The 18,349-nt window shown below is 35.6% G+C and overlaps 1 protein-coding gene across 8 annotated transcripts in view; it reads right to left on the bottom strand.

Moving 5' to 3' along the window:
- COP1 (COP1 E3 ubiquitin ligase) overlaps positions 1-18,349 on the bottom strand; it is a 277,806-nt gene that overhangs the window by 169,706 nt on the left and 89,751 nt on the right. For all 8 annotated transcript variants that reach the window (XM_034941240.4, XM_034941236.3, XM_063598396.1 and 5 more), the window contains one exon: positions 7,819-7,876. In XM_034941240.4, the coding sequence (XP_034797131.1) occupies positions 7,819-7,876 (58 nt within the window). The remainder of the gene's footprint in view (positions 1-7,818; positions 7,877-18,349) is intronic.

Raw genomic sequence — 18,349 nt, 5'->3', positions numbered from 1 at the left:
TTTGGAGCTTTCATTAAAAAGATAAAATTGGCCTGGAGCGGTGGCTCATGCCTGTAATCCCAGCACTTTGGGAGGCAGAGGCAGACAGATCACGAGGTCAAGAGATCGAGGCCATCCTGTCCAACATGGTGAAACCCCTTCTCTACTAAAAATATAAAAATTAGCTGGGCACGGTGGTGCGCACCTGCAGTCTCAGCTACTCGGGAGGCTGAGGCTGGAGAATCGCTTGAACCCGGGAGGTGGAGGTTGCAGTGAGCTGAGATCACGTCACTGCACTCCAGCCTGGCGACAGAGTGAGACTCTGTCTCAAAAAAATAATAAAATAAATAAAATTATCAAAATTTTTAATATTTTGAAGCAATTAAGCCATTTACTTGCCCTAATTATGACGCCTTTCTCAATTTGGGTTTAAATTTTGTTTGTGGTGCTTTCTTATATGTAGGGTAGACTTCTTTCTTCATTTCTATAGTTCTATTGCTGTTTAAATTATTGTTTAGCTGAAATGAACTCTTTCAGTAAGTGAAAACAAGCTAAATTTCCTTCAAATAGTTTCCCATTTGTCCCAACACCATGCATTTAATCTCTCCTTTCACCACTGATCTACATGACCACCTTTATCACAGACTATTAATTACTTTTTGGTAGATTTTAAATTTTTATTCTGCTTCTTTTGTTACAGCAGTCTTAGAGTACATTTTAATAGTTGATGAGGTAAATTCATCATTAACTTCTGAATAATTCATTGTACTAATGAACTTTACAATGTTAATTGGCCACATTCTACACACCCTTAAAAAAAACTACTGGGATTTCTTTTAAATTGGAATCTAATTAAATTAGTAATTATGGTTACTGGTCTATCCCAATTGTCCTAAAATTAATCTGAACTATTTTAATATTTTACATTCTTCTTTAAAATTACATGTCATTAAGAATGTGATTTTTATTAGTATGCATCAACACTGTCTTAGTTATTTTAATGTACCCAGTATCATGATAATAGCTAATTTCAATTTATGTTGTATATGGGCTTTTTTTTGGTCTTTCTATATTTACCATCTAGTGATAATGTAGCCTCTTGGATAAATAATAATTTCATTTATTTTCATTCTTATCTAAAAATGAAAGCATTCAAGACTATGAATGTTTAGTACAATTCTGACCACATTCCAGAAATTTTTGATAAATAATGTTTCCACTAGCGGTATTTTTTGAGCGCACTGATTTTTTAACACACAGGTACTCAGAGGAGTCTTCATTTACTCTTTTCTAGACTGCCTGTCTGTCTCTATCTGTTTATTTGGGGCTCTAATTCACACAATGCAGACGATACTATTTATCTTGTCTTAGATTCAACCAATTTTTCGTAATTCTCCAAGGATTACAATAAATAACATATATCCTTTGATGCAAAGTATATAGGGAGACAAGTACCTATTAAGCCATGCTTAACTCATTTCACTCAAAAAATCTAAACTCCTTCTAACAGCCTAAGAAAGCCATACATGAAATGTAGCCTCTGTTAAGTTCTTTTACCTCATCTTCTATTTTTATCTCCCTTGTTCACTTGTCTCCAGCTACACTGGACTTCTGAACTATGTAAGGCATTCTCCACCTCAGGGATTATTTACTTCTTGTTCTCTGCCTAGAAGTTTTCCCAGGGACATTCGTAGACATATCTCTGCTTCCTCATATCCTGGTCATTCAAAAGTCATCTATACTTTTGCTATAAGTATCTTACCAACTAGATTGGAAACTTCATTATAGCAAGGATTACTATCTGTTTTGCTTTTGTCCAGTGAGGTGTCCTCAGAGCCTAGTAAATATGAGGTATGTTTAAAACAAAAAACAAAAAAACAAAACAACAAAAAAAGATGACAACAACCACAAAACCCCAAAAACCTGCTGGTTGAATAAATGAGTATTTAAAAGCAAAGACTCTGAAGCCATAATGTCTGGGTTAAAATCTCAGCTCTCTCCTCTTACTAGCTATATTATCTGAGTCAACCTCCATAACTTCTCTGTGTATCAGTTTCCTTCTCAATAAAAAATAGTAATAGTATTTATCAGCAGGGCGCAGTGGCTCATGCCTGTAATCCCAGCACTTTGGGAGGCTGAGGCATGCAGATCATGAGATCAAGGGATCGAGACCATCCTGGCCAACATGGTGAAACCCCGTCTCTACTAAAAATACAAAAATTAGCTGGGTGTGGTGGTGTGCACCAGTAGCCCCAGCTACTTGGGAGGCTGAGGCAGGAGAATCACCTGAACCTGGGAGGCGGAGGTTGCAGTAAGCTGAGATGGCGCCACTGCACTCCAGCCTGGGCAACAGAGCGAGACCTTGTCTCAAAAAATAAAAATAATAATAATAACAGTATTTATCTCACAGAGTAGCTCTGAAAGTTAGTTAAGAAATATGAATAGTTCAAACACTGTCTATGAAAAGTAACTGCAAAATAAATGCTACCTAATTATTTAATTTATTTTTATTTATTTTGTGTGTGTGTGTGAGATGGAGTCTCGCTCTGTTGCCAGGCTGGAGTGCAATGGCATGATCTTGGCTCACTGCAACCACTACCTCCTGGGTTCAAGCAATTCTCCTGCCTCAGCCTCCTGAGCAGCTGGGACTACAGGTGCGCACCACCATGCTCAGCTAATTTTTTGTATTTTTAGTAGAGACGGGGTTTCACCGTGTTGGCCAGGATGGTTTCGATCTCTTGACCTTGCGATCCACCTGCCTTGGCCTCCCAAAGTGCTGGGATTACAGGCGTGAGCCACCACACCCAGCCCCTAAGTATTTAATTTCTAACAGATTTTGCTTTACATAAATTCCAATCCTTAATGATATTAAGTTTTACTACTTTTGGAAAGTATACATTTTATTTATACGAAAAAAACTGTCTATTTTGTTCATACTTTTGGGTTTTTTTCAGTTTTACAGTATTCTTTAGTTTGCATTTGCCAGGCTTATACTTGACTATCCACTATTTCAATTGTTTTTGTCTCCATTTATGTTAGGTCTAGCTATTATCTGGAGCACAGCTAGAAATGAAGGGTAAGGCCTTCAGTGCAATGTATCATGTCAGCTCCATCTCAACACTAGTAGGGTTTCCTCCTCAACAACTACCCAGTCCTCTAACAGATGCTAAGAATTCTCCTGGCAGACCTGTTATTTAATCCTTAAGCACACATTTACCCTGCATACAGTGATTCAGAGATTAGTCAGCTCTTCTTCCATAAGTATTTTCTCTTTTAATCATCTATAAATTATTCTAAGTTGTGGGTGTGAGGAGAGCAATATAGCAATAGGATTTCTTGGGGGAGGGGATGAGAAGATATTTACGTACTGTCTCAGTGCACTATCTCAAACCAAAAGTCTCCTTCACCACATAAAAGTAAGTGCTACTCTAAAATATTTCAAAAAAAAAAAAAGATTCTGATTGTTTTTCTTTTTCCTCCAGATTCAAGTTTTTTTTTTAATCTTGATTCAAGGATTTACAATTTTTTAAAATTTTATTATTATTATACTTTAAGTTTTAGGGTACATGTGCACAACGTGCAGGTTACATATATATACATGTGCCATGTTGGTGTGCTGCACCCATTCAATTTCTTTTTAGAAAAGTTGCTATATCATGGTTGTGCATATCTGTGGGGGGTACATGTAATATTTTGATAGGCGTATACAATGTGTAATAATCAATTAGGGTAACTGGGATTTCTATCATGTCAAACATTTATCATTTCTTGTGTTGGAAACACTGCAATTCTTCTCTTCTAGCTATTCTGAAATATACAATAAAGTAATAACTATAATTTCCCTACTGTATTATCAAATGCTACAACTCATTCACCTAATCTAACTGTATTTTTGTACCCATTAAGCAAGTTCTCTCCATTCCCCCTCCTTGCCTTTCCCTTCTCTGCCTACTACCTCCATTCCACTCTCTGCCTCCATGAGATCCACTTTTTTTTGGCTCCCATTTAAGAATGACAATATGTGATGTTTGTTTGTCTTTCAGTTCCTGGCTCATTTCACCTAATATAATGACCTCCAGTTCCATCCATGTTGCTGCAAATGACAGGATTTCATTCTTTTTTACGGCTGAATAATATTCCAATGTGTATATACACCACATTTTCTTTATCCTTTCGTCTGCTGATGGACACTTAGGTTGATTCCAAATATTGGCTATTGTGAATAGTGCTGCAATTAACATGGGAGTGCAGGTATCTCTTCCTTTCTTTTGGATATATACCCAGCAGTGGGGTTGTTGGAACATATGACAGTTCTATTTTTAGTTTTCTGAGGAACCTCCATACTCTTTTTCATAATGGCTGTACGACTTTACATTCTCATCAGTATAGGGGCATTCACTCTTTCTCCACGTCCTTTCTAACATTTGTTACTTCTGTCTTCTTGATAATACCATTCTAACTGTGGTGAGACGATATCTCATTGTGGTTTTGACTTCCACTTCCCTGATGGTTAGTGATAAGTATTTTTACATATACCTATTGACCACTTGTATATCTTCTTTTGAAAATGTCTATTTAGAGTTTTTGTCAATTTTTAAATTGGATTATTATTTTTTGCAATCAAATTGTTTGAGTCCATTATATATTCTGGTTATTAATCCCTTGTCGGATAGATAATCTGCCAACATTTTCTCACATTCTGAAGGCTGTATTCAGATTCAGTTTCTACTGGTTTCTAGCTCATAGGATTTGCTAGAAATTCCAAAGTAGTGTTAATATAAATGGTAACTGTGGAAACCTTTTCTTGTTCCCCTATATAAAGTTTGGTCAAAGTCCTCCAGCCAAAGACCAATTAAAAAAACACCTGTAGTTAAATAAATTTTATTTATTGCTAGCAGCAATAAATATGAATAAGTGAGAGATGGCTCAGTAAGACAGTGTTAGAAACAACTTAAAGGATTAAGGCACTTGTTAAATAATTTGTGGGAGAGTTCAAGGAAGTGGGGCTTCACTGTGGATTGGATACTGTCAAGTGGGAATGATTCTATAATTCAGTAACTTATGTAATGATAAATCTTATCTAGGAGCACAGAAGACTACAGGGAGGCTAAAGTTTTAACCAGTAAAGAAGCAGCAACCATTCACATTGGTCAGGGTAGGGTTTTTTTTTTTTTTTTTATAGTTTGCACAGTGACCTTGTTTTTTAAACGTGGCTAGACAACTTTATGGAGTGATCTTGCTTTTTGTTTCGCTTCATCAGTCACAGGGAGTAGCCTTGTCTGATATTGATGTTCTGTGAAATTATATTCAGAAGGAGAACATAAATGGCTAGCTATAAATGCCAAGCCAGTTTCCAGATACAGGGACTGCTATTCTCTCTCAAGTTCCTATGGTATATTTCAATTTAAGGCTTTAAATTTTCTCCTAATGTATTCCATTATGTCTTACAAAAAGACTTGAATCTGGTATTTGCATGACTGTTCAGAAACAGATACAAACCAATCTACAAACTTACTACAAAAAAAGAATAGGCCAAATGCATGCACTGTACATGAATATAATACAGGATGATGTACAGAGTAGTCACATAAACTAATCATAAAAGTAACAAGGTAGTCATCCAAGTTTGGAGACAAGAAAAAGAAAAACAGAAGTGATATAATCCAAAAGGATTTATTGCTCATTTAGATAAAAATAGGTGTACTATTTTTTCAAATAAAGTGAATATACAAATAAATGTTCATTAAAAACACCTCATTGTTTTTTGTTTTACTATAAAGGATATTAGGGTAATTCTTTTTTTGCAGGGGGAGGGAGTGGGGGGGAAAGGGTCTCACTCTGTCACCCAGGCTGGAGTACACTGGCATGATCTCAGCTGACTATAACCACGGCCTCCTGGGTTCAAGGTATCCTCCCACCTTAGCCTCCCAAGTAGCTGAAACCACAAGCACATGCCACCATGCCCAACTAATTTTTTTATTTTTTGTAGAGGCGGGGTCTCACCATGTTGCCCAGGCTATATTAGGGTAATTCTTAAAATCTGAAAATCTAGAATTTATAAATAATACTTTATCAATATTAACTGCTTGAATTTTAAAGTTATATTGTGATTACATAAGACAATATCCTTGTTCCTAATGAAATACATGCTGAAGTATTTAAGGGTAAAGAAACATATGTGTGTACCTTACTCAAACAATCCAGAAAAGAAATTATATGCATATATAGGTAAAAGAAAGGCTGAATGAGAATGATAAAACAAATGTGATAAAATGTTAAGTGCTTAGACAATCTGGATGTAAACTATAAAGCAATTCTTTTTAGTATTTTTGTAATTTTTCTCTAAGTCAAAACTTATTTCAATACAAAGAGTTAAAAAACGTGGCCGGGAGTGGTGGCTCACGCCTGTAATCCCAGCACTCTGGGAGGCCAAGGTGGGTAGATCACCTGAGATCAGGAGTTTGAGACCAGCCTGGCCAACATGGTGAAACCCCCATCTCTACTAAAAATACAAAAATTACCCAGACGCGGTGGCACACTCTTGTAGTCCCAGCCACTCGGGAGGCTGAGGCTGGAGAATCGCTTGAACCCAGAAGGCAGAGGTTGCAGGAGCCAAGATCACACCACTGCACTCCAGCCTGGGCAGGAGCGGGACTCCGTCTCAAAAAGAAAAATAAAAAATGGCTGAGCACGCTGGCTCACGCCTGTAATGCCAGCACTTGGAGAGGTCAAGGGGGGAGGATCACGAGGTCAAGAGATGGAGACCTTCCTGGCTAACATGGTGAAACCCTGTCTCTACTAAAACTACAAAAAAATTAGCTGGGCATGGTGGCGCGTGCCTGTAGTCCCAGCTACTTGGGAGGCTGAGGCAGGAGAATCACTTGAACCCGGGAGGAGGCTGCAGTGAGCTGAGATGGTACCACTGCACTCCAGCCTGGAGACAGCGAGATTCTGTCTCAAAAAAATAAAATAAAATAAAATATAAAAATAAAAAGTCGAAAAAAGCCTATTAGGCCTCAAAAATAAGCTTGACAGATATCAGTATCTCCAAGCCAAAGATGAAGAGAGTAAAGGTTAAAATACTCATACAACTAATTCAAAGAAGTCAAGCTGATTATCTATTTTACTCAAGACTGTGGTCTTTATTCCATGGAAAAGCTGTTAAGTTTCAACGTAATGAAGCGTAATTCAATGACAGATTTATAATTTTCATTATCTCTAAGATAAACTATGTTCTGATTATTCATAATTTTTTTCCTAAAGTATTTCCTTCCTCTCAGGTTCTGAAATTAACAGTAAGTTTTAAAAAACTGCCAGGGATAGTGGTTTTCACCTGTAATCCTACCACTGTGGGAGGGTGAGGCAGACAGATCGCTTGAGTCCAGGAGTTTGAGTCCAGCCTGGACAACACGGTGAAATCCACCTAGATCTACAGTAAGTACAAAAATTAGCTGGGCATGGTGGTGCACTTCCATAGGGCCAGCTACTTGAGAGGCTGAGGTAGGAGAATTGCTTGAGCCTAGGAGGTCAAGGCTACAGCATTCCAGCCTGCCTGACAGAGTGTCTCAAAAAAACAAAAACAAAAACAAAGCAAAACACTTTAGATTTGTTCCATCACAACTTGGTGAAGAAAATAAATTTAAGTTCTTATCATTGAAAAACCAAATATTAATATTTGATTCTACCATTATGCATAAGAGCTATTCAAGTGCTAATCAACACCACTGCATTCAAAATGGTTGTCTTTGTGACAGGACATTTTAGTAAACTAATCTATGATTTTATAACTTAGATAATTATACTCATGGTATCATTAAAGCAAACAAAGATATCGTTTACCTGAGAACTGCCACTGAAACCTGGAGGTTGGCTGTATTCTGTGGAATCAATAATACTACTGCAAAATGAAGAGAAAAAAATGTGATTTCAGTATTTACATTATTTTAACAACAGAAAAAGTAAATCTAAAGTATATCATATATAAGCCCAGTATTTCTAATTTCTAAGCCAAGAAAATATTTATTGCCAATCATTAGACATCAAATAGACAACCCATAAAATATCAGCAAATATTTAAGCAATTTACCACTTCAACCCACCACCTCAAACATATAAACCAAGAAATAATGTCAATAGGGGATAATCACAAGGCAGATGTCTATATAGATTTACCTGTTTATATTTCATTTTCAGACAGGTTAAGGTTTGGAGAACTTTAAGGAAAAGAAAATTTACACTATTGGGAAAAGAGCACAAGCATGCAATCAAAATCTATGGTTAACACACCCTGCTATGCCATTAAAAAGCTATGTGTTCTTGGACAATTAACTTATAATCAATTACTCAAGTTTCCTCATCTGTAAAAATGAGGTGATGTAGGCTAGCTATTTATATATCATCTAGAGTCCCTCCCAGCTTCAAAATATTATAATCAAACCTCATGTGAAAAACTGAACTATCAAAAGAATAAAATAAATGGTAAAATAACAATAATCTTGTCTTTGTAACCCAAAACCAATATACTAGTTTCCTCTGCTCTGGTCAAACATAATCTGCTTTCTCCATTGGTTCTTTTTATTTGGTTATATCCTCTATTCATTCTATCTAACCCTAAAAAAACCTCCAGAAGTGTAGACTATCTTTTACTTCCTCTATCTTAGCATTTCTATCTTACCATTTCATCATTCCTATCTCCCTTTCATCTTTAAATAAGCCTTACATAAAAAACTATCAACAACTGAAAATCACATGACATACATACCAACCGTATAAACGATTATTTACTTTTTGTAAATTCTTCTTCTCTATTTCTACTATAAACATGCTTAGGCTAGGCACGGTCGCTCACGCCTGTAATCCCAGCACTTTGGGAGTCCAAGGCGGGCGGATCACCTGAGGTCGGGAGTTCGAGACCAGCCTGACCAACATGGTGAAACCCTGTCTCTACTAAAAGTAAAAAAATTAGCTGGGTGTGATGGCAAGCTCCTGTAATCCTAGCTACTTGGGAGGCTGAGGCAGGAGAATCACTTGAACTTGTGAGACGGAGGTTGTAGTGAGCTGAGATCACACCATTGCACTCCAGCCTGGGCAACAGAGCAAGACTCTGTCTCGAAAAACAAACAAACAAAAAACCAACAAAAAAGTTTATATTCTTTCTACCCTATAAAATTTAAGCAATTGAGATTACTAATTAGAATGGTTCTATATGTAAACATACAAAATGATTAATTACTTAGTACTGAAAGAACCTCAAAGGTTAAAGCATGGGAGGTACTCTAAGTAGTACACAGTTTGAATTTTACCCATAGAAGTGAATAACCTGACTCTGGGCAAGTGATTAATCTTATTTGAGCTCTAGCTTCTCCATCTATTAAATGATGAAGACACATCAGAGAAGTATGAGATTTAAATAAGATAATGCATGTGAAGTTCACAGTATGATGCCAAAATATGGTAAACATTCAATAAATATTATTTTCTTTTATTAACAAAATTAGTTAACATAAAACCTCACATTTTCAAAAATAAATCATATGAATCTGTCTACACAGCAGTCTTTTTTTTTTAAGGCATAGTTAATGGGTACAAACATAAAATTACACGAAAGAAAGAAGTTCTAAGGTTTGACAGAAGATTAAGGTGACTATAGTTAACAACAATGTATTTATATTTCAAAATAGCTAGAAGAGGCCAGGCATGGTGGCTCATGCTTATAATCCTAGCACTTTGGGAGGCCAAGGTGGGAGGGTCACTGGAGCCTAGGAGTTTAAGACCAGCCCAGACAAAATAGTAAGACTCCGTTTTCTACATATAATTAGCTGTGTGTGGTGGTGGACGCCTGGGGTTCCAGCTACTCAGGAGGGTGAGGTAGGAAGATCACTTAATCTCAAATGGTCAAGGCTGCAATGAGCTATGCATCGCTGCATTCCAGCCTGGGCAAGAGAGAGGCCCTGTCTCAAACAAACAAACAAACAAACAAACAAAAAACCAAAAACAAAAACAAAATAGCCAGAAGAAATGATAAATGCTCAAGGTGATGGGATAACCCCCAAATACTCTGACTTGATCATTACACATTCTATGCATGTAAAAAATATCACAAGTACCCTCATAAACATGTACAAAATATTACGTATCAATGAAAAAATAAAGAAATAAAGTTAGATGAGTGCCAAAAAATGCAGCACACAAAAAACAAAAACCTTGTTTCTTAACAATTACTATAGCAAAACTCAATTATAAAAGAGCCTTTGAAGAACTTAACCATATAAAGAATTCAAATGTTCTTGTCATGAGTTTATTTTGATAAAATGTAACCATTACTTGCCTTTCCTATAGAGTTACACACTGGTATGACAAGATTGCATGCTATTTTCAGTTTACTCCATCCAGAGACTAAGAGGACTGAAAGTGACGTAATGCAATGCATTAAAAATCTCTGTTCTTCCTACTAATGAAACTCAATCCCTTAGCGTTTGTATAACACTAATAAAATTGTGTAGTTGCATATTTAGAGGCCTATAGAACAGAACATTTCCAGCTATGCATTTTTATGGATTTATGATTCAGAATTCTGTGACTGTAAGCCTAAAAAATGAATGATATTGATATCTCAGTGTATACAGTGATAATTTTACATTTCAAATATATGTTAAAAAATACTCATCAGTTTGTTGAAGATAAAACTAAGAATTAAAAATAGTATCTTATTAATGATTACAAAATATGAAACTTATTTTCTACGAGGTCTTTATTTTATTCACTAAGAAAAAGGTATAATGCAGGCTACAATAGAAAAATTTGAATAATAAAACCCATTAATTCTGCTTAATATATACATTATACATTCATACACACACACACAAACACACACACATATAGAAAAGAATATTAGAAAGCACTGACAGGGCTGGGTCCCTCTTGACTCTGGTGCTATACTACTACTTAACTCCTGACTCATCCACAGTCACTAGATGGCAGTAACAATATCAATAGTACCATTTACTGACGGTTTACTATGCACTAACCTAAATAATTTAAACTTCACAGCTCTAATGTAGATAATACTATTATCATTCTCATTTCTCAAGTGAGAAAATTCAGGCACTGAGAGATTATATATGTGGCCCAAGATAACAACACTGGGAAATAGCAGAGTTATTATTCAAACCCAAGCAGTCAAGTCCCAGAGTCCACAAGAACCACCATGCTAAATAAACTACCTAGGCACCTTATGTTCTCTAACTTAAGAACTGGAAAATCCTGGATTAGCCTCCACTTTGTAGACATATTTTAAAGAGAAAAATGAAAAACAGTAACCTATAAATATAAGACAGAATCATATATTTTTCAAATAAATGTCAATAAAATTATAAAAGTTATACTAGCTTAAGAAATTGTGGCAGGCGGATCACCTGAGGTCAGGAGTTCAAGACCAGCCTGGCCAACATGGTGAAACCCCAACTCTACAAAAATACAAAAATGAGCTGGGCATCATGGCAAGTGCGTGTAATCCCAGATACTAGGGAGGCTGAGGCAGGAGAATCTCTTGAACCCAGGAGGCGGAGGTTGCAGTGAGCCGAGATCACACCACTGCACTCCAGCCTGGGTGCTGGGTGACAGGGCAAGACTCTATCTCCAAAAAATAAAAAAAAAGCTTAATAAAGACATCAAAAAACGTCAAGGGAAAAAAATTTCAGGGTAGTAACTAAAACTGATATAGGAGTAATACACTTTAATCAAAAGATAATGAAACAGTTCTTAATGTTCTTGCTGGTAACAGTGAGAAGCTTTGCTAAAAAAAGTAAAAACAATGCAGCTGTTAATTTGAGGTATCAAAGAAATTCTGCTATGCAAGTAGATGTCCGTATAACTATTTTCACCTAGATTATTTTCCTTCAAAAGCAAAGACATATTTCCTAACTAGAAAGAAGATTATTAAGTCAATTTCACATATGAGGTATACCATAATGAAGAGGTAGCCAAGAGAAAACAATGGTTCACTCTTGGAAAGATAATAGGCATATTGATTTTAGACTAGCCTTTTATATTGAAAAAGAATGGTTTAAATTTAAATTATTAGTGGATACATTAGCTAGTTAAATTATAAAGAGAAATTTTTAATCGATGAGCAAAAATAAAGCACACTGAGATCATTTTAGGCTAAACATAGACAATAAATATGGAATTATGAATAAGAGAATCAAAGAGAGTCCAAAATGCCATGTACTCACATAAAATTAGACTATTATCATTGATTTTTTTTGCTATAAACATAAAAGAGAGAAAAATAAACTTCTACATTTAATAAATAAACCAAGTGGGGCTACAAATAAAACTTTTTCCTTTCCAGTACTCTACATATAGTTACTGAACCAGTTTCTCCAAAAGAAAACACACTAAGCAAGAAGTAACCTGAAAATACTAAATTTTTAATAATTTAATATTTTTAATATTTAATTTTAAATTAATAGTAAATCCCATTTATTGAGCAACCAAAATTGTTGTGGCCCCAATTTTGCAGAGACCTCCAGAGATACTAGAAATCATTCTTCATGTTTTTTCTTGTTTTATTCCACATACCCTTTAACATTTGACACAAGTAGTCAAATATATCACCCAAAATCTATGCGACTAATCTGCCAACAACAATAACAGCAGCAGCTAACATTTATTGAGTTCTTACTAAGTACCAGACATTATTTTCATTTCTTTAAATGTCGTTTGTTTTTTATTTTTATGTTTTTAGAGGTACGATCTCACTCTGTCACCCAGGCTGGAGTGCAGTGACACAATTCCACAGCTGGAATACTACTTTGACAGTTGCAACTTGGACATATAAATGCAGTTCTCCTCTAGGACAGTATTTCTAAAATAGATTTCCTGATTTTGATGCAAAATCCAACTGAAAATTAAAATGAAATCTTCTCTCATTGCCTGTTTAGAAACAGACAATACTAAACTCTTCTCATGGTATCTGAATTTCAAGGACACAAATTTTGTATAAATAAATGTCAGTGATGACAATGGCTTTTTAGCAATATGTAGATTTTTGGCAATATAGTGTGGCCTTAAAAAAAAAAGTTTGGTCACGCCTGTAATCCCAGCACTTTAGGAGGCCAAGGCGGGCAGATCACGAGGTCAGGAGATGGAGACCATCCTGGCTAACACAGTGAAACCCCGTCTCTACTAAAAATACAAAAAATTAGCCGGGCATGGTGGCGGGCGCCTGTAGTCCCAGCTACTCAGGAGGCTGAGGCAGGAGAATGGCGTGAACCTGGGAGGTGGAGCTTGAAGTAGGCCGAGATCACGCCACTGCACTCCAGCTTGGGCGACAGAGCAAGACTGCATCTCAAAAAAAAAAAAAAAAATCTGGGCTCAAAGAGATGATTTAAGACCTAAAATTCAAAACTCTGAAAATCAAATGCTGTTTTGCAACCTATTTAAAGGTAAAAATAAAAAACCTGGTCTGAACACATCTGACATCATGTTTTAACGCTGAAATATTAATGTGCTTGATGGGAAAGTCCCTCTTATTCTTCCATCAGTTTTATACGATACATGGCATATGTACTCTGTTACCTTTCCAAAATCGGTGAAGGCAGGAAAGGAGTATGACTATACTCTGACCCAAAAGATTTCCAAAAAAATTTTGGAAATTTATATATCATACAAATTTAGGTTTACTTAAGGAATGCAAGGTTAGTTCAATAACAGAAGTACTAGGCCACAGAGTACTTATCTATGATTTCTACAGGAAACACATAGGGGTAATTTATTCTTCAAACAACAGACGCTATCACAGTGTTTCAGAACTCCAGAAAAAAACTTCCCCAGCACCTCTTGTCTTCTTTTAATTAGTACATGGTTACAAAAAGTAACAGTTACATAATGCATACAGGGACTATGGAACCTAATACTTATACCGCCTTTTAAAATGTTTATTACATAATAATTCTGAAACTGAAAAAGGAAAGCAAAAGAGCAGCTCATTTGAAAGTTTTTTTTGTAAGAGGAGTTTCCTTAGAAACTTACTGCTAGCAGATATAAAAAGCAAGCATGAGGGAAAATTTCTAAAAGATGGAACAGGTCTGAGTCTATTGCTTTATCACTTTTGGAAGTAAACTACTTCGGTTGGTAGAATGTCAAAAATAGACAAAAATAAGCTCAAAGGAATAAGACCAACAAGACTGATTTGACTCCAACAAAATAAAGTTTCAGTTCATTACACAAAGTGGTGTATTTGACTAGTTTGTATTCTACTACTACTTTCCAACAAGTTGGAGTAGATTACAATTTATTTGTAATTCACACAGTAGAAATTTTAAATTATCAGATGATATAGTTGATACAATCCATCAGGGTTTAAAAAAACAATTATCTGAAATAACCTCAGAAGTACTCCAGAAATACTTAGAAGAAGCATTCCAAAAACAATTAAAAATTCAAAGGTTCAGGGATGTGGTGAATGGGAAAAATATGATGGGACTTCGGTAGGAGAGATGGCATGAACAGCAGAAATAGTAAATGATAACAGCACATGAAATTTTACATTTGTATACAGTTGTCCTTATACCTAAGCAAGTTTTACCATGTGCAGCTTTGGTTTCCCTAGGTACCCCCATTTCTGACCTCCTAGAATCAAAGTGTATCTATAATAATTAAAGGGGAAAAGAGTTTCCTATGTGACTCTAAATGACTCTAACCTGAAAGGACAAAAAGCCATAAACATGAGGCTCTAATCACAGCATATAAATGGAATTAACAGGGAATGGTTGGTATATACCAATAATTTGTTTCCTTTACAGAGACTTGATTTTTAACTTTTCTGGCCCTCTCAAGCCCAGAAACTTTATCTGAGGTATTTCAAAGACATTACAGAAGACTGTGTAACTTTACAGAATAGAGTAAAAGAATTAAAAATCTTTACCCCCACCCTGCACAAAACATGAAATATGCAGTTATGTTTGTGTTGAATATTTGAACTTTCTCTTATAAAAAGGAAAATAAGCATGTCAGATTTAAGAATTTATTCAAAAACATGTCAGTAACACAGACTTATCACCAATTACTTAATCTTCCCATATTTTCTAAAGTAGCATCTCTACCACTCCCAAACCCCAGGCCTGCATTTGAATCTCTAAGATCTACCTCAAACCTAATCAATCAGATTTTTAAAATCTGCATTTCAAATACGAGTCTTGGTTGACACTCATGAACACTGCAGTTTGGCTTCTTCACACCTCAGATTTCAGAATTTAAATGAACTTTTATCATCATCATCAAGCAGTAATTTTAGATCTTTTTAATTTTTTTAAATTTTTAGTGTTTCTGGGTATACAGCAGGTGTATATACTTATGAGGTACAAGAGATATTTTGGTACAGGCATGCAATATGTAATATCACAACATGGAGAATGTGGGTATCCATCCCCTCAAGCATTTATCCTTTGTGTTACAAACAACCCAATTATACTTTTTAAGTTATTTTTAAATGTACAATTAAATTATTATTGACTATAGTCACCCTGTTATGCTATCAAATACTAGATCTTATTCATTTTAATTAATTTTTTTTTTTATCCATTAAACGTTCCCACCTCCCCTGCCCCCCAGCCCCATACTACCCTTTCCCAGCTTCTGGTAACCATCTTTCTATTCTCTATCTTCACGAGTTCAATTGATTTTTAGATCCCACAAATAAGTGAAAACATGTGTTGTTTATCTTTCTGTTCCTAGCTTATTTCACTTAACATAATAACCTCCAGTTCTATCCATGTTGTTGCAAATAACAGAATCTTATTCATTTTATGGCTGATAGTACTCCGTTGAGTATGTGTACCACATTTTCTCAATTTATTCATCTGTTGATGGACACACAGGTTACTTCCAAATCTTGGCTATTGTGAACAGTGCTGCAACAAACATGGGAATGCAGCTAACTCTTTCATGTATGCGTTTCCTTTCTTTTGGATATATACCCAGCAGTGGGATTGCTGAGTAATATGCTATTATTTTTAATTTCTTGAGGAACCTCCAAACCATTCTCCATAGTGGTTGTACTAATTTACATTCCCACCAGCACCATACAAGGGTTCCCTTTTCTCCACATCTTCACTAGCATTTGTTACTGCCAAACTTTTGGATAAAAGCCATTTTAACTGAGGTGAGATGATATTTCATTGTAGTTGTGATTTGCATTTCTGATGATCAATGATGTTGAACACTTCTATATACACTGGTTTGCCATGTTTGTCTTCTTTTGAGAAATGTCTAATCTTTTACCCATTTTTAAATGATTATTAGTTTTTTTTTCCCATAGAATTTTCTAAGCTCCTTGTATATTCTGGTTATTAATCCCTTGTCAGATGAGTAGTCTGCAAATATTTTCTCCAATTCTGTGGGTTGTCTCTCCACTTTGCTGATTGTTTCCTTTGGTGTGCAGAAGCTTTTTAACTTGATATGGTACCTTTTGTTCATTTTTGCTTTGGTTGCCTGTGATTGTGGGGTATTACTCAAAAATTTTTTGCCCCAAGTTTCCCCAATGTTTTCTTGTAGTAGTTTCACAGTTTGAGGCCTTTAAGTCTTTAATCCACTTTGATGTGATCTTTGCAGCAGGAATCAAGTTTCATTCTTCAGAACATAAATATCCAGTTTTCCGAGCACCATTTATTTAAGAGAATATCTTTTCCCCAATGTATGTTCTTAGCAACTTTGTGAAAAACGAGTTCACTGTAGGTGTGTGGATTTGTTTCGGGGTCCTCTATTCGGTTCCATTGGCATGTGTCTGTTTTTATGCCAGTACCATGCTGTTTTGGTTACTATAGCTATATAGTATAACGTAAAATCAGGTAATAACGATTCCTCTACTTTTGTTCTTTTTGCTCAGGACAGCTTTGGCTCTTCTGGGTCTTTCGTGATTCCATATAAATTTTAGGATTTTTTTTTCTATTTCTGTGAAGAATGTCATTGGTGTTTTGATAGTGATTGCAATGTATCTGTAGATTGCTTGGGTAGTATGGACATTTTAACAATATTGATTCTTCCAATCCATTAACATGGCATACCTTTCCAGTTTTTTGTGTCTTCTTCAATTTCTTTCATCAGTGCTTTATAGTTTTCATTATAGATATCTTTCACTTCTTTGGTTAATTCCTAAGTATTTAATTTTATTTGTGGCTTTATAAATAAGAATATCTTTTTATTCTTTTTCACATCGTTCACTGCTGGCATATAAACATGCTACTGATTTTTTGTATGTTGACTTTGTATCCTGCAACTTCACTGAATCTGTATCATTTCGTTTTAATAGTTTTTTGGTGGAGTCTATAGGTTTTTCCAAATATAAGATCACATCATCTGTAAACAGGGATAATTTGACTTCTTCCTTTCCAATCTGGATGCACTTTATTTCTTTCTCTTGTCTGACTGCTCTAACTAGGACTTTTAGTACTATGTTGAGTAACATTGGTGAAAGTGGGCATCCTTGTTGAGTTCCAGATCTAAGAGGAAAGGTTTCACTTTTTCACCATTTAGTACGACTAACTGTAGGTTTGTCATATATGGCTTTTATTATGTTGAAGTATGTTCCTTCTATAACCAGTTCATTGAAGGTTTTTATCATGAAGGAACATTGAACTTCATCAACCTCACTTCTTTTTTCTTTTCTTTTTTTTTGAGATGGAGTCTCGCTCTGTCACCAGGCTGGAGTGCGGTGGCGCAATCTCAGCTCACTGCAACCTCTGCCTCCCGGGTTCAAGTGATTCTCCTGTCTCAGCCTCCCGAGTAGCTGGGAATGCAGGTACGCGCCACCATGCCCAGCCTTCTGTATTTTTAGTAGAGACGAGGTTTCACCATGTTGGCCAGGATGATCTCAATCTCTTGACCTTGTGATCCGCCAGCCTCGGCCTCCCAAAGTGCTGGGGTTACAGGCATGAGCCACTGCACCTGGCCATCAACATCACTTTTTAAGTATCAACTGAAATGATGATATGATTTTTATCTTTCATTCTGTTGATGATTTTAGTTCTTATCAAGAACCCAAGGATATTTTATAGAAATCCTGAAATGCCTACTAATTAATCATAATTACTACAGTTTTTGGAACAGTTTTATAATTTTAAATTATTGGAATCAAAAAGTCTATTTCACCAAAATTTAAAGAGAATAATCAATTCACTCACATATCTTATTTTTCCTCCTAAGAATATATAACCATGAGAACAGGGTTCTAGGGTCTGTCATATTCACAAATATATCCCAGTGCCTAACAGTGTTTTTAAAATTTTTATCTTTAATTGACATAATAATTGTGAATATTTACGAGGTATAAAATATTTTGATCCTTGCATACATTGTGAAATGATCAGAG

This window comes from Pan paniscus, chromosome 1, assembly GCF_029289425.2.
Source record: "Pan paniscus chromosome 1, NHGRI_mPanPan1-v2.0_pri, whole genome shotgun sequence".
Classification (NCBI taxonomy): Eukaryota; Metazoa; Chordata; class Mammalia; order Primates; family Hominidae; genus Pan; species Pan paniscus.
The sequence above is the reverse complement of the archived record's forward strand: the minus strand, read 5'-3'. Positions and strand labels throughout refer to the sequence as shown.